Source organism: Oncorhynchus keta, chromosome 26 (genome assembly GCF_023373465.1).
Source record: "Oncorhynchus keta strain PuntledgeMale-10-30-2019 chromosome 26, Oket_V2, whole genome shotgun sequence".
Taxonomy (NCBI): domain Eukaryota; kingdom Metazoa; phylum Chordata; class Actinopteri; order Salmoniformes; family Salmonidae; genus Oncorhynchus; species Oncorhynchus keta.
The window spans coordinates 22,142,557-22,170,044 of NC_068446.1; the positions used below are offsets into that span (position 1 = coordinate 22,142,557).

At 43.3% G+C, this 27,488-nt stretch overlaps 2 protein-coding genes across 5 annotated transcripts in view; one reads left to right on the forward strand and one right to left on the reverse strand.

Moving 5' to 3' along the window:
• LOC118359103 (phospholipid-transporting ATPase IF-like) overlaps positions 1-8,143 on the forward strand; it is a 60,551-nt gene extending 52,408 nt beyond the window's left edge. For 2 of the 3 annotated variants that reach the window (XM_052480390.1, XM_035737342.2), the window contains 2 exons: positions 2,333-2,469; positions 6,761-8,143. In XM_052480390.1, the coding sequence (XP_052336350.1) occupies positions 2,333-2,438 (106 nt within the window). In that variant the 3' untranslated portion in view covers positions 2,439-2,469; positions 6,761-8,143. The remainder of the gene's footprint in view (positions 1-2,332; positions 2,470-6,760) is intronic. The other variant, XM_035737347.2, reaches the window with a different exon arrangement.
• Positions 8,144-8,247: 104 nt separating this feature from the next.
• On the reverse strand, positions 8,248-27,342 carry LOC118359104 (methylcrotonoyl-CoA carboxylase subunit alpha, mitochondrial-like). 2 transcript variants are annotated; one of them, XM_035737348.2, is made up of 19 exons: positions 26,688-27,342; positions 25,987-26,030; positions 24,168-24,307; positions 23,987-24,082; positions 23,709-23,830; positions 23,444-23,591; positions 23,223-23,344; positions 23,019-23,130; positions 20,139-20,220; positions 19,839-19,966; positions 18,637-18,820; positions 18,421-18,530; positions 18,117-18,333; positions 12,033-12,119; positions 10,332-10,381; positions 10,098-10,235; positions 9,747-9,851; positions 9,340-9,411; positions 8,248-9,193 (listed from the first exon to the last, which is right to left on the reverse strand). In XM_035737348.2, exons 1-19 carry the CDS (start codon positions 26,738-26,740, stop codon positions 9,077-9,079), a joined length of 2,127 nt encoding a protein of 708 aa, XP_035593241.1. In that variant the 5' UTR covers positions 26,741-27,342; the 3' UTR covers positions 8,248-9,076. The 2 variants fall into 2 exon arrangements, with proteins under 2 accessions (XP_035593241.1, XP_052336352.1); XM_052480392.1 differs by lacking the exons at positions 8,248-9,193; positions 9,340-9,411 and having other exon boundaries at positions 9,745-9,882.
• Positions 27,343-27,488: the final 146 nt, after the last annotated feature.

Below are 27,488 nucleotides of genomic sequence, written 5' to 3' on the forward strand. Positions count from 1 at the left end.
GTATTTATTATGGATCCCCATTAGCTGCTGCCAAGGTAGTAACCCTACTGCTTCCCTGGGCCAGGCCAGGCCAGGCCTGTGTGTGTGTGTGTGTGTGTGTGTGTGTGTGTGTGTGTGTGTGTGTGTGTGTGTGTGTGTGTGTGTGTGTGTGTGTGTGTGTGTGTGTGTGTGTGTGTGTGTGTGTGTGTGTGTGGATCCTCCCCTGTCCACCCATCCCCATATCGCTCTGTTTTTTTGTGTGTTTTTTTTCCCAATTTCGATCTTATCTCATCGCTGCAACTCCCTTAACAGACTCGGGAGGCAAAGGTTGAGTCATGCGTCCACTGAAACATGACCCGCCAAACCGCACTTCTTAACACCCTGAAGCCAGCCGCACCAATGTGTCGGAGGAAACACCGTTCAACATATGACAGAGGTCAGCCTGCAGGTGCCCGGCCTGTCAGTCGCTAGAGCGTGATGAGACAAGTAAAGTCTGGCCCTGGCCAAACCCTTCCGTAACCCGGACGACGCTGGGCCAATTGTGTTCCGCCCTATGGGACTCCCGTTCACGGTCGACTGTGATACAGCCCGGGATCGAACCCGGGTCTGTGGTAATGCAGTATCTTAGATCGCTGCGCCACTCGGGAGGCCCATTGCTCTGTTTTTTTTTTTATCTGACATTTTACTACTTGATGTGGAATAGATTTCCATGTAGTCATGGTTCTATGTAATACTGAACCCCCCCAAGTAGTTTAAACAGACAGCTTGCTGCATTCAACACACCTCTCACACATATAAGTAGTGATGAAGTCAATCTCTCCTCTACTTTGAGCCAGGAGATATTGACATGCATATTATTAATGTTAACTCTCCGTTCACGTTAAAAGGGACACCGTGATGCCCTGTTCTGGGCCACTGTAATTTTCCTAAGTCCCTCTTTGTGGCTCCTGACCACACGACTGGACAGTAGTCCAGGTACGACAAAACTAGGGCCTATAGGACCTGCCTTGTTAAGAAAGCAGAGCAACACTTTATTATGGACAGACTTCTACCCATCTTAGCTGCGTAGTCTCCTCAACTTGCTCTATTTCCACAGTATTCATTATAAGATTTATTTGAGGTTTAGTGAATGATTTGTCCAAAATACAATGCTTTTAGTTTTTGAAAACAAAACCCAAGCTTACTTAATCATGACTCGTGTCATTTTTCACCTGTCTGTCTGTGTATGCCTTTAAACCAGCAAAAGTCATGCCAAACAATGTTTTTCTACAAATCTGGAAACACTGGACGGTTACTTTAACTGTCAATCATCATCACCTCCTCCAACCATGTTAGTGGTCCCCTAACTACAGGTCAAGGTGGAAGCAACATGAAGGATGTTTGTGTAATACACATCTCCTGAACTGGATTGCCTTTGCACATCAGTTTTTCATACAGTAGCATTTGGAGGACAGTGTTTTTAATGTAGGATACAGTAGAATGATACATCCATGGCAGTGTAGCCTAATAACTATTTTGTTCTCACTCTTCTAACCACTGTTTCTGCTGCTGTTGCAAATATGCAGTAGTTTCTGAGTGGTAAGGGAGAGGAGGGAATTGAGCGTTGTAACCACAAACCAGTGTTGATAGTCTTGATGTGTTCAGGACTGCTCCTTTAGCAGTGCTCATGCACTCACTGCGCAGGTGCTTACTCAGGAAAATCAAGAGTTGGCTGTAAGAGATCAGAGTCGTCTAGGAATCGACATTCCTCCACTTAATGCTATGCATTTTATATTCACAAAATGCTCTGCCTTCGCCATTCATTTGTAGCCGTAGATTGTCTTTGATTGCGAGTGAATCACCGTTATTTATCATTGTTATGTGGAGCTGAGCTGACTGAGATTAATGTGAGAATAGGATTTTAAGCACACGTCAGACTGGCATGGCAACTGCCTGTAACTCCTGTGTGATTTGATTAGTGCCTTCAAGGCTTGCCCAGGCCAGGGACAAGGACAGCCTTGCCTTAGAAAATACTGCATCGTTTATAGATTTGAGTTTTTTAAATTTGATTGATTTTTCACCTCTCCAGCTTGGCCATTTACATTTGTGTCTGACACCTTGTGCATCACCCACCTCTTATTGTTTTGAAATCAAATCCCCTCCCGGCTCCCTGGACAGTCATTGGGCTGTTTTGTGGATATTGGCGTGACCTGTGTGTTCTGATTCTAATATTATGTTGTGCTCGGTCTCCCCTTCCTCACCATTCCCCTCTCTCTCTCTCTCTCTCTCTCTCTCTCTCTCTCTCTCTCTCTCTCTCTCTCTCTCTCTCTCTCTCTGTCTCTGTCTCTCTCTGTCTCTCTCTGTGTGTGTGCAGTTTATTGAGACTAACTACCAGGGCATCGGCTGCGTGGACTCCATGTGTTGCTACTCAGAGGGGGAGAACGGGTGCGCCCGGCTGGGCCGGATGGTGGCGCAAGTGATGGGCCGCTGCGACCCTGCCTACGCCAACAGGTGTGACCCCACCCTCTGTAGCCTCTGTTGCTGCAGGCGCATCTCCTACAAGCTGGAGCAGAATGAGCCCACTGCTCCCCAGGAGTAGTGAAGGCCTAGCCTAGAAGAGAGAGAGACAGGTAGACTAGACTAAGGTCTTACTGGTAGGACAGGCACCCCAGTGACAGAGAAAGGTTTGTAGGGAGGGAGACTAGTATCTGGATCCTGGATCTTAAATGTTCTTTAATAGAGACATATTTATCTCGTATGCTATGATCGACTTCATGGAGTCCTTCTAGTCTATTTGTCTTCTATATTCAGTGGGACAATATGTTCACCAATGTAGCCATGTGTCTATGTAATCTCTACTTCCAAGTCTGTACTTGTATGCAAGTCTTCTTTCACTTGGGGGCTTTCTGTCACCTGTCTGAAGTTTTGTGCTTTTAACTTTTCCAAAGCCTGCCGAGTCCGTGTGTTTTTCCTTCACAGTGTAGGCAAAGCCCAGGTTCAGAGTCTTAAGTCTCTATTGATCTATGACAATGTGTTTATGCTGAAAATCTATTCAAGAGAATGCTAACTGAGGTAACGCTATATATAGTTGATCATTGTTAAAGATGTAGCATTCTCGTTCTGCTTTTTACTTGTACAGTCGTGGCCAAAAGTTGAATGACACAAATATTAATTTCCACAAAGTTTGCTGTCTTGTCTTTAGTTATTTTTGTCAGATGTTACCATGGAATACTAAAGTACAATTACAAGCATTTCATAAGTGTAAAGGCTTTTATTGACAATTACATGAAGTTGATGCAAAGAGTCAATATTTGCAGTGTTGACCCTTCTTTTTCAAGACCTCTGCAATCCACCCTGGCATGCTGTCAATTAACTTCTGGGCCACATCCTGACTGATGGCAGCCCATTCTTGCATAATCAATGCTTGGAGTTTGTCAAAACTTGTGGGGTTTTGTTTGTCCACCCGCCTCTTGAAGATTAACCACAAGTTCTCAATGGGATTAAGGTCTGGGGAGTTTCCTGGCCATGGACCCAAAATATTGATGTTTTGTTCCCCGAGCCACTTAGTTATCACTTTTGCTTTATGGCAAGGTGCTCCATCATGCCGGATGAGGCATTGTTCGTCACCAAACTGTTCCTGGATGTTTGGGAGAAGTTGCTCTCGGCGGAGGTGTTGGTACCATTCTTTATTCATGGCTGTGTTCTTAGGCAAAATTCTGAGTGAGCCCATTCCCTTGGCTGAGAAGCAACCCCACACATGAATGGTCTCAGGATGCTTTACTGTTGGCATGACACAGGACTGATGGTAGAGCTCACCTTGTCTTCTCCGGACAAGCTTTTTTCCAGATGCCCCAAACAATCGGAAAGGGGATTCATCAGAGAAAATGACTTTACCCCAGTCCTCAGCAGTCCAATCCCTGTACCTTTTGCAGAATATCAGTCTGTCCCTGATGTTTTTCCTGGAGAGAAGTGGCTTCTTTGCTGCCCTTCTTGACACCAGGCCATCCTCAAAGTCTTCGCCTCACTGTGCGTGCAGATGCACTCACACCTGCCTGCTGCCATTCCTGAGCAAGCTCTACTGGTGGTGCCCCGATCCCGCAGCTGAATCAACTTTAGGAGACGGTCCTGGCGCTTGCTGGACTTTCTTGGGTGCCCTGAAGCCTTCTGCACAACAATTGAACCGCTCTCCTTGAAGTTCTTGATTGATTTATGGTTGATTTAGATGCAATCTTACTGGCAGCAATATCCTTGCCTGTGAAGCCCTTTTTGTGCAAAGCAATGATGACGGCACGTGTTTCCTTGCAGGTAAACATGGATGACAGAGGAAGAACAATGATTCCAAGCACCACCCTCCTTTTGAAGCATCCAGTCTGTTATTCGAACTCAATCAGCATGACCGAGTGATCTCCAGCCTTGTCCTCGTCAACACTCACACCTGTTTTTTTTAACCCTTTTTTTTCTCCCCAATTTCATGGTATCCAATTGGTAGTAGTTAGTCTTGTCTCATCGCTGCAACTCATGTACGGACTCGGGAGAGGCGAAGGTCAAGAGCCATGCGTCCTCCACAACCCAACCAATCCGCACTGCTTCTTGACACAATGCACATCCAACCTGGAAGCCAGCCGCACCAATGTGTTTCCGTACACCTGGCGACCTGGTCAGCGTGCACTGTGCCCGGCCCGCCACGTGTCGCTAGTGCGCGATGAGACTAGGATATCCCTGCCGGCCAAACCCTCCCTAACCCGGACGACCCTGGGCCAATTGTGCGTCACCCCATAGGCCACCCGGTCGCTCACACCTGTGTTAACGAGAGAATCACTGACATAATGTCAGCTGGTCCTTTTGTGGTAGGGCTGAAATATTTTGGATTCAGATTCAGTTAATTCGCATGGCAAAGAGGGACTTTGCAATTCATCTGATCACTCTTCATAACATTCTGGAGTGTTTGCAAATTGCCATCATACAAACTGAGGCAGCAGACTTTGAAAATGTATATTTGTGTCATGCTCAAAACTTTTGTCCACGACTGTACTCTTGGTCTCTGACTTGCCAAAGTTTGTTATACTGTATGTGTGTATCTATGGACAATGACAGCATGATGCCAGTGTAATGCTTTCTCAGCCCCTTCCTTGTCTGCCCACATCTACTTCACACCCTCACTCTCTCAACACTGAGGTGAGATAAGCACTCAGAAAGAAAATAGTCAAAGTTAGACTGAGACTTGTTCCGGCCTTAATGCTAGGATACTGCCAGTGCACAGGGGGAGAGACCCCACCATCGGCCACACTCGCTGACTGGCAGCATGGCAGTATATCAGCCCTACTTTACCGTACCCTGTACTGTTACTGAATGATGCTTGTGTTTTGACATGCTGCAGTGTTTGGTGTCGGTGTGCCTCAGCTGAAACACGGGGACCACACTCCCTTACAGAGATGTACTGGAAAACCGTAGTCTCAAAATGAGTATAGGAGTCTTTTTGCTATTTATTTGATAAAGTGAAGTATTTGAAGCCTTAGGTGCTTTTGAGAAGACAACTGTCTTGTTGCATGGGGCTGCCTTTTGGTATTATGTATGCTGAGTAACTAGACATTGTGTGTTCACGTGTGTCCTGAGCTTTTCTATAGCGTTACTCCTGCTTTGCTGCACTTTGTCTGAACCTCTCTCGTCGTTGCCGCTCTGTCTAAAATCTAGATAATATTCAACTTCCCCCATCTACGTTATTCATATGCAGCTGTTATATCACCTTGACGTCACTATTCAATCTAATATTCTGCTGCTTGCCTGGTTTTCTGTTCTGATAGATCACCATAGACAACTGACTAATAGCTTGATATCAAGTGGGAGTACTGCTGTTTTTAACAATAAGAGATGAGTCATGACTGAATATTTAAAACCAACATACACATTTTATCAAGAAATACCTATTTTTGAAGTCATCCAGCACCATGTGCATACAAGATCTTAAAACGGTTGTCTTTGTCTTATAATCCATATAGCACGTATAGGGTGGTAATACTTGTGATACAAAGATGATAAAATGGGTATAGTGATGAACAAGATGATTTATAGTATATTCTACAGGAGTCTGAATGTGGTTGAGATGTGGCAAGTCCCTACTATGCCCCCTGGTGGCAATGTTAGCCTGTATAAACTGAAATCGGGAGGGGCCTTTTGCCTTTCCTGAAGGAGTTGAGCCCTCTTTTCAAGGGCTCTTTGATACTAGATATGTATTTTACTATAAATATGCACATATTTAAGATGTCTTTGGTATATTGATTATATGATATTTTCCTATTAGCAGTAGGTAGTGTAAATTGTTAACATATAATTGTATAGCCAAGGCCTGAGCTTCATATCATTCAAAGAAAGTATTTAGTATACCTGGTTATGCATATATTGACTGAGAGAAGGAAGTTGACTGTTTGTCATCCTTTACTAACCCTCACTGTACTCACCCTATTCTCTCTCCTCCTTTTGAGTTTAACTCCGTTTGCTTGTGCTGCTACCCCTGTAGGTTGAAGTGTAGGGCATGAAATAAGTCTAGTGACAGGCCAGGAAGCCAGTAGAAGATGAGCAGAATGACAGGGTTTCAGTTCCAAGGCAGGGCCTCATATCAATACAGATAAGGTCTTCACTCCACTCCTGTACCATCACCCTACTGTACCATGCCATGGCAAGATGGATGTCACATCCAACAGTAAATAAAAGGGTATTTTAGGCAGGTCTGAGTTGGATTGAAGCACTCGAGGCAGGTTTTCAGCTTAGTTCTCCTCCCTCACTCCTCTGTCGTTGATGCTTTTAGATCATGGAGCGACTCGGACACCTTCAATTCCAACGATCGGAGCATTTTGACGTTCGCACCCATGGAGGCCGCTCATTGCTAAGGTAGCAGAGAGCAGTAGTGCCACCTTGCCACACGGAGAGGAACTACTCACCACACAGCCCAGGGCTGACCAGCAATGACATGAGGCTTTGCAAGAGATGCTACATGGGCCTCTGTTCTCTTCCTGTAAATAATAAAAGGGAATAAGATGGTACCAAATATGAAATAATTTATCAGACTTGAGTGAAAAAGAACATGGTCTACTTCTTTACGCCTGTAGGTTAGTGTTGTTTGCTGCTTCACCTGACTGTGGAAGGTCTGCCATCTTTCCTGAGGAAATTAGGTGGGCCTCGTTATAGCCATATCCTCCATTTTATGACCTGATTTTTCAAGGTATGAAAATGTGAAAGCAGTTGGATGATCAGGTCTCAAAACTGTCCCTAAAATATGCCTTTTCTGCAGATTGTTAGTAGTACGTTTGTTCAGAAATGTCAAGAGAATGTCCATATAATAGCTCCGAGACATTAAATAGCTGTCAACGTATAACATGGCTTTGCACATTACAGTTCTTGTTTTCCTTTCATTGCTAATTACCATTGAAATCATGTTTTTGTTTTGTGTGTGTGTGTGTCTTTCCCCCCTATGCTATTAACCACTTCATGTTTGTTTGTGTATTTATTTCCATCACCTGACTGAACTCAACTGCATCCTATCTTTTGGGGCCTTTGGCCCACAATAACGGAAATGCCAGAGTCGAGAGGGTCATTGAGACAACCGTTTTAAACTTGCTATCTATGACCGTGACTTATGCACACACAGATTTATTCGAATATGACCCAAGTTCATATAAAATTGTGGGAATTATTTGGTTGCTATTTGTAGCGGTTACTTCATCAGCTTGAAGTGGGAGACGCCGAAATGTCCAAGTAGTCAGTGGAGCTTTTTTTTCTTTGCACGTTACGAATATTTGTAAGCACATCTGGCATGATTTATCAAGGTCAGCATTGGTCACTCTGGCGAAGTATACTTTTTGTACTAGTATGCTACAGTTGTCATTTGTCAGTTTTATATATGCAGCTATTAGTTCAGATTGTGAAATTTGGTCTCAAGCCAGTATTCACCAAGAGCTTCTAATCATGCCACTCAATAGGTCAGTCAACAAGAGGTGTTTGAATATTGAAATCTATTTTGGAAGTCTCCATTTTCATTGGCAATAAGGATGCATCTGCACTAGGAACAATGAAGTCAGCTGTTCATGTTCCTAGCTCTTGATCATGTTAATTTAAAAAGAGTTCTGTTACTCACCTGTCAGTGAAACGGTTTCATTGCTGATGTTTACGGAATAAATGTTTTTAAAAAGCATGTAACCTTTGTCCTTTCCAGCAGACCGTGTATGCAACCAATACACACACACACACACTACTGTGCCCAGCATAGTAGTATACCTCTATAAAACCACAAAATGAGACATTTAGAGAATTTATCTGAAATGATCTTTTAGAAAAACAATTTGACAACCCTCAGCTAATTACAAATCAACGTGAATAATGGATGACCGCACAGTTTAGTAGACAACACTAACATATTACAACACCTATAAAAACACGTGCTCTGGCCCTTCTCTCTTCTTGGTTATTTGATGGTCTATCTATTTTGTATGTCACATGATATGAGAGATGACCGTGTTATATGAATTCAGAAGGCAGGCCATCTTTGCCCTGGTATTACCTATTGGACTGTAAAGTAACCAGATTCTGGTCATTAAACACAATGTGGTAGGCCTGTGAGGTGAGGCTGTTAGCAAATATCCCTTATTTGAATTTCACAGCCTGGAGTGAATCATGAGATGTAGCCTGAGTGCTAGACCCATTTGTGCCATCATTCAAACTCCTTAGGTTTGACGAGAGCATATGGGACCTTGACTATAGTGAAGCTAGAAGAAAAAAAAAACAGTTTGAAGGAGAGGAAGAGCAAGAACACCCACCAAAAAGCTAGTGGTTTAGTGGTTACAGTAGTACCATGAACCACACTACATAGAGAAACAGACTACAAGAGCACTTTGCAGAGGACAGTACAAAAGCCAGATGTCTACTTTCATACAGCCATCTGATAAAATAACCCAAAGCAAATATACCAGTATTGTTAAAGGGAATTTTCTGTCATCTCATACTGTGTACAATGTGATCCACATGGACCTGTAGTGATGGTACAGCAGTTTGCAACTCCTATAGTAAATGCCTCTCTCCTATGACTTCTACAGTAACTGAAGGTTCACACATGGATATTCACACGAGATTATTCCTCTTCAGCAGCTTCCTCAAACTCAACCAGGGCTGCGTGTCGGTTGGCCTGGGAGCCCTCTTTGAAAAACACCTTCTTGATAACTCCAGCTTTAGGTGCTCGGATGGTGTGCTGCAGAGAGCGAGAAAACACAGTCTGAGGACCCACAGTTCATTTACAGCACAATGTAAGTGGCTACAGGGTTCGAAAAGTCAAAGTGAGCGAGTGTGTGTGTGGGTTGGGAGTGGACTCCTCAGTGTAGGAAATGACAAGCTCACCTCCATTTTCATGGCATTCATCACCATCAAGGCATCTCCCATTTGCACAGTGTCACCTGCCTTCACCAGCACCTAGAGGAAGAGGAGATTAAATTAAGAACCTTACCTATAGATTATAAAATGGCCCTGTTAATGTTAGGACAGGAGTCTCAATGTCTGTTTTTCCACAACTGACATTTATCAATTGGCATGTCTGAACAATGCACCCCATGTCATCAATAGGAGGTACAGATTAAATAATCTGCTGAGTGAGCTAATATCCCATGAATAAGAATGCCTGAGTGCTAACTGACCATCTGGCAGGAAATCATATTCAAGATCATCTGTCAGAGTGGCTGGGTCAGCTTTTATAGACAGAAATAATGGTGGTGAGAAGAAGAAAAAAAAGAGATGATCCATAATATTACCTTCTCAATGGTCCCGGTCATGGGTGCCACAGCTCCTCCCTGTGCTCCTGTGCTCACACCAGCCAGGAACTTGGGCACTGGAACGCTCACCTCTGCGCTGCCCTCCTGATGGGGAGAAGAGGCTGGGTTAGAAGACCTGAGAAGGAAAGTGACAGTGTTCTAGAGCAGGGTCCTATCTGGGTGCACGTTTTGGTTTTTGCCCTAGCCCTACACAGCCGATTCAAATAACCAAGTCATCAAGTTTTGATTATTTGAATCAGCTGTGTAGTGCTTGGGCAAAAACCAAAACATGCTTCCAGGGGGCCCCAGGACCGAGTTTGAGAAACCCTGCTGTAGTGAAGCGACACTCACCATAGAGAAGAGGTGTACTGTGTTATCAAGGATGACCAGTTTGGGCCGGGACTTCACCCCGTTGACAGAGCAGTGCAGGAATGATGTCTGTCCCTCTGTCTCCACCTCCCCTGACACCTGGAACACTTCCCCTCCAATCTGATGAAGGGGACAAGACCCATCAGTCGTAAATCATGTGCCACAGAGAACTTTAGACATGTATGGCAATTTTTACAACACACACAGAACATGTACCTCCATAGAATAAGTCCCATCTGAATTGTATGTAACCGTTACTTCCACTTCTGCAGAGAAAAAAAAAAAAGTTGTGAAGTCTTTCCTCTGCCACTTGATAAATGGACTCATGCATTTTCTATAAAAGGCAAATCTATGATGTGTCCTATTCTAAAGATGTATTTGTATGACATAAAATATGAATAACTTATCCTCAGTGGAAACGACTTATACATTTCATGTGACAAGTAAACAAAAAGCAGATTTAAAGCTCTTAAAGTACTTTTCTCTGTATTCAAATAAATATTCTCAGCAAAAGTGAAACATGAGGATGAGAAACATGAGGATGAGAGTGACTAATGATGTCATATGGACTGCTGAAAGTTCAACTATAATGAGGAGATGGGCTTGCTTATAGACGGAGGAATCAGACACTAATTAAATCAGTCATTACCACATTAATTATTTAAAAACAGTCATTAGAATAAGGTCTAGGAGGACAGACTTGGGCTCCTCATCAATATGAAGATTGACTTAGCATTTCAATCAAACCAGGTTCTACTGGCTGCTTTCTCTATGACAGTGGTCACCAACTAGTCGATCGTGATCGACCTAGGCATTCCTAGTCGATCTGCAAACATTTCTGTAAAAAAAAACAACGATAAAGCCTTGATTTACTATATTTTTTTTGACTCGCATTGTTGGCAGTAAGTTCACCCGATTCAGCTGCCCTGTGCACCGGGTAGGCAAAGTATTCCCATTTATAACCTTTTTCATGTCTGAAGCTACCAACTCTGCCTTCCGGCGGTCCCAGAGAGCAAATCAAGTGCACTATATGCCTTCCGCTGGCCAATTGGTTGGATGGCTCAGAATACCCGTGTATGCAGTAACGTAGCAGGCGTAAAAGAAAGCCTACTGCGAGATTTAAAAACGTTTAAAACCATGTTCTAGAGAGACTGTCAACGAATACAGCAAAGAGCTGCTGGTTTTGAGTGACTGCATGGTTTAAGTTTACTCGACACTGGCAACACTTTTTATTCAAGGAGGGACATTGAGAGGCGGACCCTCAGTCTGCTGCGCTTTCCCTTCACTGAGACTAATGACAATCAGCCCAGTAAAATAAAATGCATGCTCACTCAGCTGTGCCTAACAAGTAATACAACAACTGATCTATTACTGGTGTGATCATACTGTCTACATCAAATGTTGAAATATATATATATTTTTAAATGGTCTGAACAACAATGCACTGGCAGGGCAATTCAAGCACAGCCAATATGTGGTGAGAATGTATTGGGCCTATTGCAGGGTTCCCCACATTTGGCCCGCGAGTGGTTTTATTTGTCCCTCCAAGTTCTGAGAATGTATTTATTTATTTTGCCTGAGACTAAAAACGCCAGGAAATCAGCTCTAAGTGATATTAATTTTGTAAATAGGTTCCCATGTAGTCACACACAAAAGAGACACATGATTGTAAGCAAGGTTTGAGAAATGATCATGTTTTAGTCAAATATATTTGTTTGGGCGTCTTGCGTTCAATCTTGCAGTCTACAATTTATTTGTAATTCTGATCCAGCCATCCGCTCAAGAATTTATTTAAAAACATGTCCCGCGGCTGAATCTACAGTAGTTGTTGATGTTGGTAATGTTGCATAGGCTTACACTTTTTATGTCATGAAAAAAAAATCAGTCTATGACCTGGTGAAGGAGGTTCGGACTCACTAGTTTCACCCAGCTGGAGGGTCATATTCCTACTGTATAGGATGTTCACCCTCCGGCCGTTACTGCAGGCAAAAGGAGAGAAGGGATCTGCGATGGGAGAAAAGAACAGAATTTAGGATCTCTTCCAACAGTTGCATAAATCTAATCAGAGTTTATTAGTCACATGCACATGGTCGCAGATTTACTGTAATTGCAGGGTTCAGTGCAATTCTTAAGCTCCAACAATACAGGTCAGAGATGCGAGTGAAACAATAATACCAAGTAAAGAAGTATATATATATATGGAGGCCAGGTCATCTGATGCAGCACTCCATCACTCTCCTTCTAGGTCAAAATGTAGCCCTTACACAGCCTGGAGGTATGTTGGGTCAATGTCCTGTTGAAAAACAAATGATAGTCCCACTAAGCACAAACCAGATGGAATGGCGGATCGCTGCAGAAGGCTGTGGTAGCCATGCTGGTTGAATTCTAAATAAAATGTCAGACAGTGTCACCAGCAAAGCACCCCCTACACAATCACACCATCTACTCCATGGTGGGAACCACGCATCAAATCAAATGTTATTTGTCACATGCGCCGAATACAACAGGTGTAGACCTTAGTGAAATGCTTACTTACAAGTCCTTAACCAACAATGCAGTTAAGAATAAACCACAAAAAAAAGTAAGATAATAATTAAAGAGCAGTAGTAAATAACAAATAGCGGGGCTATACACGGGGGGTACGGGTACAGAGTCAATGTGCAGGGGCACCAGTTAGTTGAGGTAACATGTAGGTAGAGTTATTAAAGTGACTATGTACAGATAGAGTAGCATCAGCGTAGAAGAGGGTGGGGGAAATGCAAATGGTCTGGGTAGCCATTTGATTAGCTGTTCAGGAGTCTTATGGCTTGGGTGTAGAAGCTGTGTAGAAGCCTCTTGGACATAGACTTGGCACTCCGGTACCGCTTGCCGTGCGGTAGCAGAGAGAACAGTCTATGACAAGGGTGGCTTGAGTCTGACAATTTTATAGAGGTCCTGGTATAGAGGTCCTGGATGGCAGGAAGCTTGGCCCCAGTGATGTACTGGGCCGTACACACTACCCTCTTTAGTGCCTTGAAGTTGGAGGCCGAGCATTTGCCATAACAGGCAGTGATGCAATCCGTCAGGATGCTCTAGATGGTGCAGCTGTAAAATATTTTGAGGATCTGAGGACCCATGCCAAATCTTTTCAGTCTCCTGAGGGGGAATAGGTTTTGTCGTGCCCTCTTCATGACTGTCTTGGACCATGTTAGTTTGTCGATGATGTGAACGCCAAAGAACTTGAAGCTCTCAACCTGTTCCACTGCAGCCCCGCCGATGAGAATGGGGGCGTTCTCATTCCTCCTTTCTCTGTAGTTCACAGTCATCCCCTTTGTCTTGATCACGTTGAGGGAGAGATTGTTGTCCTGGTACTACACGGTCAGGTCTCGGACTTCCTATTGACCGTTTCATCGTTGTTGGTGATCAGGCCTAGCACTGTTGGGTCATCAGCAAACTTAATGGTGCTGGAGTTGTGCAGTCATGAGTAAACTGGGAGTACAGGAGGGAACTGAGCACGCAACCCTGAGGGGCCCCCGTGTTGAGGATCAGCATGGCGGATGTGTTGATACCCGTACCACCTGGGGACGGCCCCGCCAGGAAGTCCAGGATCCAGTTGCAAAGGGAGGTGTTTAGTCCCAGGGTCCTTAGCTTAGTGATGAGCTTTGAGGGCACTATGGTGTTGAACCCCGAGTTAGAGTCAATGAATAGCATTCGCACATAGGTGTTCCTTTTATCCAGGTGTGAAAGTGCAGTGTGGAGTGCAATAGAGATTGCATTATCTGTGGATCTGTTGGTGTGGTATGCAAATTGCCTGTGCGTCATGCAAAATGTTAACTAGCAGGATGGAAGGCAAAGGCAAATTAGCCACTTGTCACCTGATCCTCACAAGGCACCCTGATCTTTTTACACAAAATCTCAGTTTCCTTCTCCAGTGAATGAAGGCGATCTGGGCTGGTCAGGTGTCTGTAGTATATCCCTCCCATCCGACTCATAGAAGAAAAACTCAGTCTAATCACAATTCTGATGTCCAGAAGCTATTTTTAGTGATGAGACAGTAGCAGCAACATTATGCATTGTTTAACTTGTTTGGTACAAAATAAATATTTAAAAAATAGCATAGTTGGTTAAAAGCCGATAAGACGGCAGCCATCCCCTCATGAACATGCGGAGATCATCCGTTCACCTACTCTGTGTCTCACAAAGACACGGCGGTTGGAACCAAAAATCTCAAAGTTGGACAGAGTTCTACCAGTCTAATGTTCATTGCTCATGTTTCTTGGCCAAAGAAAGTCTCCTCTTATTATCAGTGTCCTTTAGAAGTGGTTTCTTTGCAGCAATTTGACCAAGGCCTGATTGACACAATCTCCTCTGAACAGTTGATGATGTGTCTGTTACTTGAACTCTGAAACATTTATTTGGGCTGATATTTCTGAGGCTGGTAACTCTAATGAACGTATCCTCTGCAGCAGAGGTAACGATGGGTCTTCCTTTCCATTGTCCTCATGAGAGCCAGTTTCATCATAGCGCTTAATGGTATGGTTTTTGCAACTGCACTTGAAGAAACTTTAAACGTTCTTGAAATTTTCTAGATTGACGTTCATGTCTTAAAGTAATGATGGACAGTCATTTCTCTTTGCTTATTTGAGCTGTTCTTGCCATAATATGGTGTTTTACCAAATAGGGCCATCTTCTATATACCACTCAAACTTTGTCACAAGACAACTGATTGCCTCAAGCACATTAAGGAAAGAAATGCAATAAAGGCACACCTGTTCATTGAAATGCAATCCAGGTGACTACCTCATGAAGCTGGTTGAGAGAATGCCAAGATGTCATCAAGGCTTAAGGGTGGCTACTTTGAAGAATCTCAAATATATTTTGATTTGTTTAACACTATTGGTTACTACATGATTCCATGTGTGTCATTTAATAGCTTTGATGTCTTCACTATTCTTCAATGTAGAAAATAGTTTAAAAAATAAAGAAAAACCCTTGAATGAGTAGATGTGTCTAAACTTTTGACTGGTACTGTAGGACGTACAGTTGGAAGTTTATATACACTTAGGTTGGAGTCATTAAAACGTGTTTTTCAACCACTCCACAAATTTCTTGTTAACAAACTATAGTTTTGGCAAGTCGGTTGTTAGACAGATTATTTCATTGTATCACAATTCCAGTGGGTCAGAAGTTTACATACACTAAGTTGACTGTGCCTTTAAACAGCTTGGGAAATTCCAGAAAATTGTCATGGCTTTAGAAGCTTCTGATAGGCTAATTGACATTTTATTCAATAGGAGGTGTACCTGTGGATGTATTTCAAGGCCTACCTTCCAACTCAGTGCCTCTTTGCTTGACATCATGGGAAAATCAAAAGACATCAGCCAAGACCTCAGAAAATAAATTTTAGACCTCCACAAGTCTGGTTCATCCTTGGGAGCAATTTCCAAATGCCTGAAGGTACCATGTTCATCTGTACAAACAATAGTATGCAAGTATAAACACCATGGGACCACGCAGCAGTCATACCGCTCAGGAAGGAGACGCATTCTGTTTCCTAAAGATGAACGTACTTTGGTGTGAAAAGTGCCAATCAATCCCAGAACAGCAGCAAAGGACCTTGTGAAAATGCTGGAGGAAACAGGTACAAACGTATCTATATCCACAGTAAGACGAGTCCTATATCGACATAACCTGAAAGGTCGCTCAGTAAGGAAGAAGCCACTGCTCCAAAACTGCCATTAAAAAAGCCAGACTATGATTTGCAACTACACATTGGGACCAAGATCGTACTTTTGGAGAAATGTCCTCTGGTCTGATGAAACAAAAATAGAACTGTTTGGCCATAATGACCATCGTTATGTTTAGAGGAAAAAGGGGGAGGCTTGCAAGTCAAAGAACACCATCCCAACCGTGAAGTACAGGGTTGGCAGCATCATTTTGTGGGGGTGCTAAGCTGCAGGCGGGACAGGTGCACTTCACAAAATAGATGGCATCGTGAGGAAAGGAAATTATGTGGATATAAGCAACATCTCAAGACAGGCAGGAAGTTAAAGCTTAGTCGCAAATGGGTCTTCCAAATGGACAATGACTCCAAGCAGACTTCCAAAGTTGTGGCAAAATGGCTTAAGGACAACAAAGTCAAGGTATTGGAGTGGCCATCACAAAGCCCTGACCTCATTCCTATTGAAAATTGGTGGGCATAACTGAAAAAGCATGTGCGAGCAAGGAGGCCTACGAACCTGACTCAGTTACACCAGCTCTTGTCAGGAGGAATGGGCCAAAATTCACCCAACTTATTGTGGGAAGCTTGTGGAAGGCTACACGAAACGTTGGACCCAAGTTAAACAATTTAAAGGCAATGCTACTAAATACTAATTGAATGTATTTAAACTTCTGACCCACTGGGAATGTGATGAAAGAAATAAAAGCTGAAATAAAAATCACTCTACTATTGTTCTGAGATATTACATTCTTAAAATGAAGTGGTGATCTTAACTGACCTAAGACAGGGAATTTTTTACTAGGATTAAATGTCAGGAATTGTGAAAAACTGAGTTTAAATGTATTTGGCTAAGGTGTATGTAAATGTCCGACTTCAACTGTATGGATATATGTATGCAAGCACACACTATGCAAAAGTATGTGGACAACCCTTCAAATTAGTGGATTCAGCTATTTGAGCCACACCTGTTGCTGACAGGTGTATAACATCTCCATAGACAAACATTTGCAGTAGAATGACCTTACTGAAGAGCTCGGTGACATTCAACGTGGCACTGTCATAGGATGCAACCTTTCCAACAAGTCAGTTTGTCAAACTGTACAACCCCGGTCAACTGTAAGTGCGGTTATTGTGAAGTGTAAACGTCTAGGAGCAACAACGGCACAGCCACAAAGTGGTAGGCCACACAAGCTCACAAAATGGGACCGCCAAGTGCTGAAGCACGTAAAAATTGTCTGTCCTCAGTTGCAACACTCACTATCGAGTTCCAAACTGACTCCGGGAGCAACTTCAGCACAATAACTGTTTGTCGGGAGCTTCATGAAATGGGTTTCCATGGCCGAGCAGCTGCACACAAGCCTAAGATCACCATACGCAATGCCAAGCGTCGGCTGGAGTGGTGTAAAGCTTGCCGCTATTGGACTCCAGAGCAGTGGAAACATGTTTTTTTGAATCACGCTTCACCATCTGGCATTCTGACGAATCTGGGTTTGGCAGATGCCAGGAGAATGCTACCTTTTTAAAAATATGTTTTTTTTTTTAACCTTTATTTAACTAGGCAAATCAGTTAAGAACAAATTCTTATTTTCAATGACGGCCTAGGAACAGTGGGTTAACTGCCTGTTCAGGGGCAGAACGACAGATTTGTACCTTGTCAGCTCGGGGATTTGAACTTGCAACCTTCCGGTTACTAGTCCAACTTTCTAACCACTAGGCTACCCTGCCCCAATACATAGTGCCAACTGTAAAGTTTGGAGGAGGAATAATGGTCTGGGGCTGTTTTTCATGGCTCGGGCTAGGCACCTTAGTTCGAATTAAGGGAAATCTTAACGCTACAGTATACAATGACATTCTAGATGATTTTGTGCTTCCAACTGTTTCCTGTTTCAGCATGACAATGACCCTGTGCACAAAGTGAAGACCATACAGAAATGGTTTATCAAGATCGGTGTGGAAGAACTTGACTGGCCTGCACAGAGCCCTGACCTCAACCCCATCAAAAACCTTTGATGAATTGGAACGCCGACTCTGAGCCAGGCCTATTCGCCCAACATCAGTGCCCGACCTCACAAATGCTTGTGACAGAAAAGCAGCAAGTCCCCCGCAGCAATGTTCCAACATCTAATGGGAAGCCTTCCCAGAAGAGTGGATGCAGTTATGGCAGCAAAGGGGGAGATCAACTCCATATTAATGGCCATGATTTTGGAATGAGATGTTCGACGAGCAGGTGTCCACATACTTTTGGTCATGTAGTGTAGTTGTCAGTGACCTGTAGAGACAGGCCTGTTGTTGTTCCTCACCGTTGGACTTGTCTCTGAAGGTCTGAGTGCTGGCCCTCTCTCTGAGGAGCAGGCCCAGGGCAACCTGACACAGTGTGGCCCTGGAGTGAGGGATGGGTTTAGGGAACAGCTGCTCATAGTGCTGGGGGATGAAGCTGGTGGTCACATTCCCCGCCTCAAACTCTGGATGCCCAGACAGATTCAGCAAGAAGTCAATGTTGGTGTTGAGTCCTACAATCTGCCGGGATCAGTGGTCAAAGGTCAATCAAAAGTCTCTGAAAGAAACAGAAATGGGATGTGTCCAGTGTGTGTATAATGCTCTTACGTTGTACTGGCGTAGACAGTATCTGAGCTTCTTCAGAGCAGCAGATCGGTCTTCTCCCCACACCACCAGTTTAGCGATCATGGGGTCATAGTGGGCTGACACTTCATCTCCTGAGAACACAGACAGGTACATCATCACTATGTGGTTAAGAGTTCTGTTTGACAGTCTAGTGTAAAATAGGTGTAAGTAGTTACAGGTAAGCTGGGTGTACTGTACCTTCCCTGACGCCCGTCTCGATGCGTGTGTATTCGTCTGCCGGGGGTGTAGACAGATGAAGGAGGGGTCCTGCCCCAGGGAGGAAGTCATTGTTGGGGTCCTCAGCGTATATCCTGGCCTCAAATGAATGGCCCACCAGTTCGATCTCGTCCTGCAGGAGGGGCAGCCTCTCACCTGCAGCCACCTGAGAGCCAAATAGTTTATAGTTGACTCGGTTTGTCGTCTCTCTCCTGTTGTGGCTCCCCCCCACCACACACACACACAGCCTCGCCCTGTCACTCAAGCAACACAGTTCCTCCTCCTCGCGGTTAGATTCAATATACATTTGCATGCTGTTCTGTTAGGTCAAATGCAGTCAACAGATTGATCCAAAAGAGGAACGATGCTGCTTTCCACTTTGATTTTTAATATACACTGAGTGTGCAAAACATTTAGAACACTTGCTCTTTCCATGACAGACTGACCAGGTGAAAGCTATGATCCCTTATTGATGTCACTCGTTAAATCCACTTCAAGGGAGGAGACTGTTTAAAGAAGGATTTTTGAAGACTTATGCCAGTATCCCTGTGAAATGCTTTTGACACATTGTAGAGTCCATGCCCCGGCAAATTGAGGCTGTTCTGAGGACAAAATATTTGTTTGCATTTTATGAACATTTGGTAATGGCTGGGGTGAATTCTCATTGATGGTTAGCTTATCTTTATGACTGCTGTGTGATAGCATCACTACCGCTGTGCTGCGTAACCTCAGAGAGAAAGCCCATGTTATTCATTATCTACTGTACCTCTGAATACTTACAGTGGTGGCCAGGCTACATCATGTGTTGTTAATGTTTTGTACATTCAGTGTAAATAATTATATTACTATGATTCCAACAATTCACCCAAGTGTTTTGATCTAGATCACAAATCGAAAATAAAAAAGATTGCTATAAGATTTTCTGTCTATATCGTGGAGCCCTACATCAGGGTGGAGCTTTAACAAATTGTTCATTTAATCTTTATGCAGATTAAAATCCATAATCTCTTCTCCCCTTCATCAACACTGAGTGAAGTGGATTTAACAAGTGACATCAATAAGGGATCATGGCTTTCACCTGGTCAGTCTGTCATGGAAAGAGCAGGTGTTATGCATGTTTTGTACACCAACACATCGATGTCCCCAACCTCCTCTTTCTGAAGGCATCCCTCTTTCCATCTTACCCTGAGCTGCCACTCCACCAGGTCAGTTCCAGTGATCATCTCAGACACAGGGTGCTCCACCTGCAGACGTGTGTTCATCTCCATGAAGTAGAAGTTGTGCTGTGCATCCATGATGAACTCCACAGTGCCTGCATAGAATCAGGGACATACTGTAAATGTGGTTGTCACACCGGTGCACAGGGTAGTCCAAAGGATGGGAAAGCATCTATTTAAAACATTACAACAACAAATAATGTTTTCATAACCCTCTAGTGAGTGAGTGTTCAAAGCAACAATGTTTGAGGTCCATTCTCTGCCCACCTGCTCCCACATAGTTGACGGCTTTGGCTGCTCTCACCGCTGCCTCTCCCAGTTTCCACCTCACCTCCTTGCTTATACCAGGCTACAAAGCACAGGTGCAAACACAAACAAAAAATAATTACACACTCGCATGGCCTAGGTTGTGCAAACCACAGTGCAGTCAAGTCTCCTATTCAGCATTTACACAGGAAACCAAGACATGTTACTTTAGAGCTGAGAGCAAATATCTAATGTTATTGGTTGCATGTACATATTTTGCTGACGTTATCGCGGGTCTAGTGAAATGCAGCTGGCCTAGTGGTTAGAGCATTGGGCCAGTAACCGAAAGGTTGCTAGATCGCATCCCGAGCTGAAACGGTAACAAGGCAGTTAACCCACTGTTCCTTGGTAGGCCATCATTGTAAAGAATAATTTTTTCTTAACAAACTTACCTAGTTAAATAAATATAATGCTTATGATTCTAGCTCCAACAGTGCAGTAATACCTAACAATACACAAATCCCAAAAAGGAATAAAGAAATATGAGAATGAGCTAGAGGTCGCCCGATTAATCGGAATGGCCGATTAATTAGGGCCAATTTCAAGCTTTCATAACAATCGGAAATTGGTAATTTTTTAAACCTTTACTTAATCTTTATTTAACTAGGCATGTCAGTTAAGAACACATTCTTATTTTCAATGACGGCCTAGGAACGGTGGGTTAACTGCCTTGTTCAGGGGCAGAACGACAGATTTTTACCTTGTCAGTTCAGGGATTCAATCTTGCAACCTTACAGTTAACTAGTCCACCGCTCTAACCACCTGCCTCATGAGGAGCCCGCCTGTTACACGAATGCATTAAGAAGCAAAGGTAAGTTGCTTGCTAGCATTAAACTTAATCAATCATAATCACTAGTTATAACTACACATGGTTGATGATATTACTAGTTTATCTAGCGTGTCCTGCGTTGCATATAATCGATGCAGTGCGCATTTGCGAAAAAGGACTGTCGTTGCTCCAACGTGTACCTAACCATAAACACCAATGCCTTTCTTAACATCAATACACAGAAGTATATATTTTTAAACCTGCATATTTAGCTAAAAGAACAACAGTTTGGGCCACCTGGCTCATTGCAAAATAATTTGCCAGAATGTTAATCATGACATAACATTGAAGGTTGTGCAATGTAACAGGAATATTTAGACTTAGGGATGCCACCCGTTAGATAAAATACGGAACGGTTCCGTATTTCACTGAAAGAATAAACATCTTGTTTTCGAGATGATAGTTTCCGGATTCGACCATATTAATGACTTACGGCTCGCATTTCTGTGTGTTATTATGTTATAATTAAGTCTATGATTTGATAGAGCAGTCTGACTGAGCAATGGTAGGCACCAGGAGGCTCATAAGCATTAATTCAAACAGCACTTTCGTGCATTTTGCCAGCAGCTCTGCTGTTTTATGACTTCAAGCCTATCAACTCCTGAGAATAGACGAGTGTAACGATGTGACGTGAAATGGCTAGCTAGTTAGCGAGGTGCGCGCTGATAGCGTTTCAAACGTCACTCGCTCTGAGACTTGGAGTGGTTGTTCCCCTTGCTCTGCATGGGTAACGCTGTTTCGAGGGTGGCTGTTGTCGTTGTGTTCCTGGTTCGAGCCCAGGCAGGAGCGAGGATAGGTACGGAAACTGTACTGTTACACTGGCAATACTAAAGTGCCTATATGAACATCCAATAGTCAAAGGTATATGAAATACAAATGGTATAGAGAGAAATAGTCCTAATAATAACTACAACCTAAAACTTCTTACCTGGGAATATTGAAGACTCATGTTAAAAGGAACCACCAGCTCTCATATGTTCTCATGTTCTGAGCAAGAAACTTAAACGTTAGCTTTCTTACATGGCACATATTGCACTTTTACTTTCTTCTCCAACACTTTCTTTTTTGAGGCTAAATTGATTTTATTGATGTTATTGATGTATTATATTAAGTTAAAAGTGTTCATTCAGTATTGTTGTAATTGTCGTTATTACAAATACATTTAAAAAATCTGCCGATTAACGCTGTGCTTTTTTTGTCCTCCAATAATCGTTATCGGCGTTGAAAAATAATAATCGGTCGACCTCTAGAATGAGCAGTGTCAGTGTCCGGAATATAAATATACACTGAGTGCTCTCTCCATGGCAGACTGGCCAGGTGAATCCAGGTGAAAGCTATGATCCCTCACCTGTTAAATCCACTTCAATCAGTGTAGATGAAGGGGAGGTGTCAGGTTAAAGATGGATTTTTGAGACAATTGAGACATGGATTGTGTATACGTGAGTTCAGAGGGTGAATGGGCAAGACAAAATATTTAAGTGCCTTTGAAAAGGGTATGGTAGTACTGTAGGTGCTAGGCGCACCAGTTTGGCAGTTTGAGTGTGTTTTTCATGATCATCAGTTTCCCGTGTGTATCAAGAATGGTCCACCACCCAAAGAACATCCAGCCAACTTGACACAACTGTGGGAAGCATTGGAGTCAACATGGGCCAGAATCCCTGTGGAACACTTTCAACACCTTGTAGCATCCATGCCCCGACAAATTGGGGCTGTTCCGAGGGCAATATTAGCAAGGTGTTCCTAATGTTTTGTACACTCAGTGTATATGTATATATGATGGTGTGTATAGACATTGTGGACAGTATATTAATAGAAAAGGTGTGTACTGCAGTAGTTATATAGGATTTAACTTGGACTATAATACAGTATGAAATGGGTATGTAACATTATAAAAAAATACCAGTGTCGAAGCAGTCCAAGGTGGAAGGCAGAGTACCGGGTGGTAGCCGGCTAGTAACAGTGACTAAAGTTCAGGGCAGGGTACTGGGCGGAGTCCGGTACCCTGCACTTACCCCTGGCGCTTCCTCAATGATCTTCTGGTGCCTTCTCTGCACGCTGCAGTCCCTCTCAAACAGGTAGACAGCATTTCCATGCTGGTCCCCAAAGACCTGGACCTCCACATGTCTGGTCAGGGAAGGAATCTGGTTACACAACATCTAAACAAGGGTACTGTCTGAATCTCCAAAACAAATAGATATACAGCGTCTTCTACATACCTGGGGTCTTCTACAAATTTCTCCACTAGCATGACGTCATCGTTGAAGGACTTGCGAGCCTCTCGTCTCGCAGACTCAAGCTGCTCATGGAAATCTTCAGCGGTGTGTGAAATGCGCATTCCCTAGATAAACCAATCAGAACCATAGGAGCCTTGAAATACCAACCACACTATCATTCCATGAAACAATCATTTTGGTTTGGACATTGATATCTTACTTACTTTACCACCCCCGCCACGCACAGCCTTTATCATCACTGGGTAGCCGATCCTAACAGCCTCAGCTTGGAGCTTCTCATCTGATTGGTCGTCTCCGTGGTAACCCTCGATGATAGGAACACCCGCAGCTGACATAATGTATTTTGATGTACTAGGAAAAAGAAAAGGAGTAGATTTAAGATTTAACTTTTTAATAACCCTTATTCAGATCAGACTTACAACAAACAAAACTGAAAAGTGACTTGAAAAGAGAGTCATTTAACTATACCTTTTGATACCCATGTCTCTGATGGCAGATGATGGAGGACCAATGAAAATGATACCCTCCTGTTTGCACGCCTCAGCAAACTCTGTGTTCTCTGACAGGAAGCCATATCCCGGATGGACAGCCTATAACAAAAACACAATTACAAACATCAACTTATTCTTCAGTGATAGCTGGTATGGTGACTTTGAAAAAGCTGGTATGGTGACTTTGAGAAACAGTGGATTGTCATAATTTAGAATTTAAAAAATACTACAAATACAATACTGCACTTGACATACATGTGATCCAGATCTCTTGGCAACTTCCAAGACTTTCTCCATTGACAAGTAACTCTGCTGGGATGCAGCTGGCCCAATGTTATAGGCCTCATCTGCCTAAGGAATATGAGAGAAAACTCATCAATACAGTTGCATCTACAAACATAACACTGAGGGGTCAAAGTTGACAGCCTTTACATACCATGGCCACATGCATGGAATCTCGGTCTGCATCACTGTATACTGCCACAGAGCGCACACCCATCTTCTTCGCTGTTCGCATCACACGGCAGGCAATCTCTCCTCTGTTGGCAATGAGTACTTTCTCTATCCTGCCTTGCCCTAAAGGAAAAGAGACCTGATCTATGAGTGATGTAACACGTACCAATTTAGTAAATTAAACTCAGAAAAAAAAGAAACATCTCTTTTTCAGGACCTTGTCTTTCAAAGAGAATTAGTAAAAATCCAAATAACTTCACAGATCTTCATTGTAAAGGGTTTAAACACTGTTTCCCATGCTTGTTCAATGAACCATAAACATGCACCTGTGAACAGTCATTAAGACACTAACAGCTTACAGACGGTAGGCAATTAAGGTCACAGTTATGAAAACTTAGGACACTAAAGAGGCCTTTCTACTGACAAAACACCTAAAACAAAGATGCCCAGGGTCCCTACCCATCTGCGCGAACGTGCCTTAGGCATGCTGCAAGGAGGCATGAGGACTGCAGATATGGCCAGATATGTCCATACTGTGAGACGCCCAAGATAGTGCTACAGGGAGACAGGACGAACAGCTGATCGTCCTCACAGTGGCAGACCACGTGTAACAACACCTGCACAGGATCGGTACATCCGAATGCCACACCTGCGGGACAGTTACAGGATGGCAACAACAACTGCCCGAGTTACACCAGGAACGCACAATCCAATCCCTCCATCAGTTCTCAGACTGTCTGCAATAGACAAAGAGAGGCTGGACAGAGAGAGGCTGGACAAAGAGAGGCTGGACAGAGAGAGGCTGGACAGAGAGCTCGTAGGCCTGTTGTAAGGGAGGTCCTCACCAGACATCACCGGCAACAACGTCGCCTATGGGCACAAACTCACCGTCGCTGGGCACAAACTCACCGTCGCTGGACCAGACAGGACTGGCAAAAAGTGCTTTTCACTGACGAGTCCCGGTTTTGTCTCACCAGGGGTGATGGTCGGATTTGCATTTATCGTCGAAGGAATGAGCGTTACACAGAAGCCTGTACTCTGGAGCGGGATCGAGGTGGAGGTGGATGGTCCGTCATGGTCTGGGATGGTGTGTCACAGCATCATCGGACTGAGCTTGTTGTCATAGCAGGCAATCTCAACACTGTGCGTTACAGGGAAGACATCCTCCTCCCTCATGTGGTACCCTTCCTTCAGGCTCATCCTGACATGACCCTGCAGCATGACAATGCCACCAGCCATACTGCTCATTCTGTGCGTGATTTCCTGCAAGACAGGAATGTCAGTGTTCTGCCATGGCCAGTGAAGAGCCCGGATCTCAATCCCATTGACCACGTCTGGGACCTGTTGGCTCGGAGGGTGAAGGCTAGGGCCATTCCCCCCAGAAATGTCCAGAAACTTGCAGGTGCCTTGTTGAAAGAGTGGGGTAACATCTCACAGCAAGAACTGGCAAATCTGGTGCAGTCCATGAGATGCACTGCAGTACTTAATGCAGCTGGTGGCCACACCAGATACTGACTGTTACTTTTGATCCCCCCCTCTTTGTTCAGGGACACATTATTCCATTTCTGTTGGTCACATGTCTGTTTATGTCTCAATTGTTGAATCTTGTTAATTCCATACAAATATTTACACGTTAAGTTTGCTGAAAATAAACACAGTTGACAGTGAGAGGACGTTTTCTTTTTTTTGCTAAGTTTACAATGCTTCCTCTGCAGTTCAATCTCGATGGAGAGTAATAACTTGAAAAAGAGACCATATTAAAGTCAGCACTTCTGTGAATATTATTGTCCCATGTTACTTACCAACTGAGGCAAACCGTACTGATCCTTTGGTCCATATACATTTCCTAAGATGAGACAATCACAGGTCATTGCAGGACACAGACCTTGGTTGGACAGGTCATGTCAAGAGAGCACCCACAGTAGTTTCAGCCGTTTACATAAATGAATGGCTTTCAAGGGCATACATGCTAATTGTACCATGTACCACAGTGCAGGTGGCTGCCTTCACAGCTGGCTAATACTCGAATGCGTAATGACCATTGCTCAAAGATAATGACTATTATCTAACTAGCTAGCTAGCTGATATATATGCATTAACTTAACTGCCCATTGCTTTGGAAACGAAACATTTCACCATTCAAATTGTTTAGCTAGCTGGTTTGTTAGCTGTTATGCTAAGTTAGTTACCTTTATTTAACCTTGCACAAAATCGGTGCATATTAAAAAATAATTATGTTAACTACGTTAGTTATGTTGAAATACACGACACAAGATAGTGACTTAGTGGTTTTGGCTATATAATATTAACGTTACTTGTTTAACACTAAGATGATAACTACAATATTCTGATGCACGTTCGACTTGCTGTCTAGCGACGCTAGCTAGTTGGCCTAGACAAGAAGCTATAAACATTTTTCTTTTCTTCTTAGCAGTTCATTTATTTTGAATAGATAACTTGCAGTAATAGTAAACATAACATGCGACAAGCATTATCGACTTACTGTTGAAATATTCTTAGACCCTGTAGGGTTTGAACTTTCAGGACAGCAAACATGTCTGCTGTCTAACAAACTGTCCAGTAGCAGCCGAATGAGGAAATGATAAGCGTTTGTCTTTATGAAATCGATTGTTTTGATTTACCAATTAAGCCTTAGCTAGTTACGATACTGCATTTTATAATAAGTATTAACTAGAGTTGATCGGTGGGACTGCTATTCTATGAAATTATAAAACTAAAACATGCTCTAGTTTGGTGAAAATAACAAATGCAGAGTGATGTCAAAAATGAAGTTCCATTTGCTAAGACTGTCTCTCTTGGGTACCCGTAAGATGATCAACCAATAGAAAAAGTCGAGACGGAGGTGGGGTCTCTGCGTTTCCGTTAGTTACCACAGCCACAAAGTAAAATCGGTCTATATGTTAAAAATGTACGAAAACCAACATTTACTTTTTGGTCTTAATTTAAGGTAAGGGTTAGGCATAATGTTAGCAGTGTGGTTAGGGTTAGGTTAAAAATCAAGAAGATAAATTGTAGAAATAGACGAGGTTTGTGGCGTGTTTTATCTAGTGTCAATCGGGTCTCTGGACTGGCCGTGCTTTGCGGGGTCCTTGAGTGTCCCTACGATTGAAATTGAAATGTAAAATGGTTATGTTTATGGTTAGTGTTTAAGGTCGGGAAATACTAAGGATCACGAATAGCGCTAACCCTCAGGAGAGGTCACAGAGAGGTTCAAGACCGAATTAACAATGTTTTACAGAATTATATGTTTTTGGGCAGTGTGTTTTTATAAAAAGGCGTATAC

Bases quoted from the DNA above. Each gene is read 5' to 3' on its own strand.
- LOC118359104 (XM_035737348.2), bottom strand. From the start codon at position 26,740: ATGTTTGCTGTCCTGAAAGTTCAAACCCTACAGGGTCTAAGAATATTT. The intron at 26,031-26,687 runs GTAAGTCGATAA...GTCTCATCTTAG, and splicing joins GGTCTAAGAATATTTCAACA to GAAATGTATATGGACCAAAG. The intron at 23,131-23,222 runs GTATGTAGAAGA...TTCCCTGACCAG, and splicing joins AAATTTGTAGAAGACCCCAG to ACATGTGGAGGTCCAGGTCT.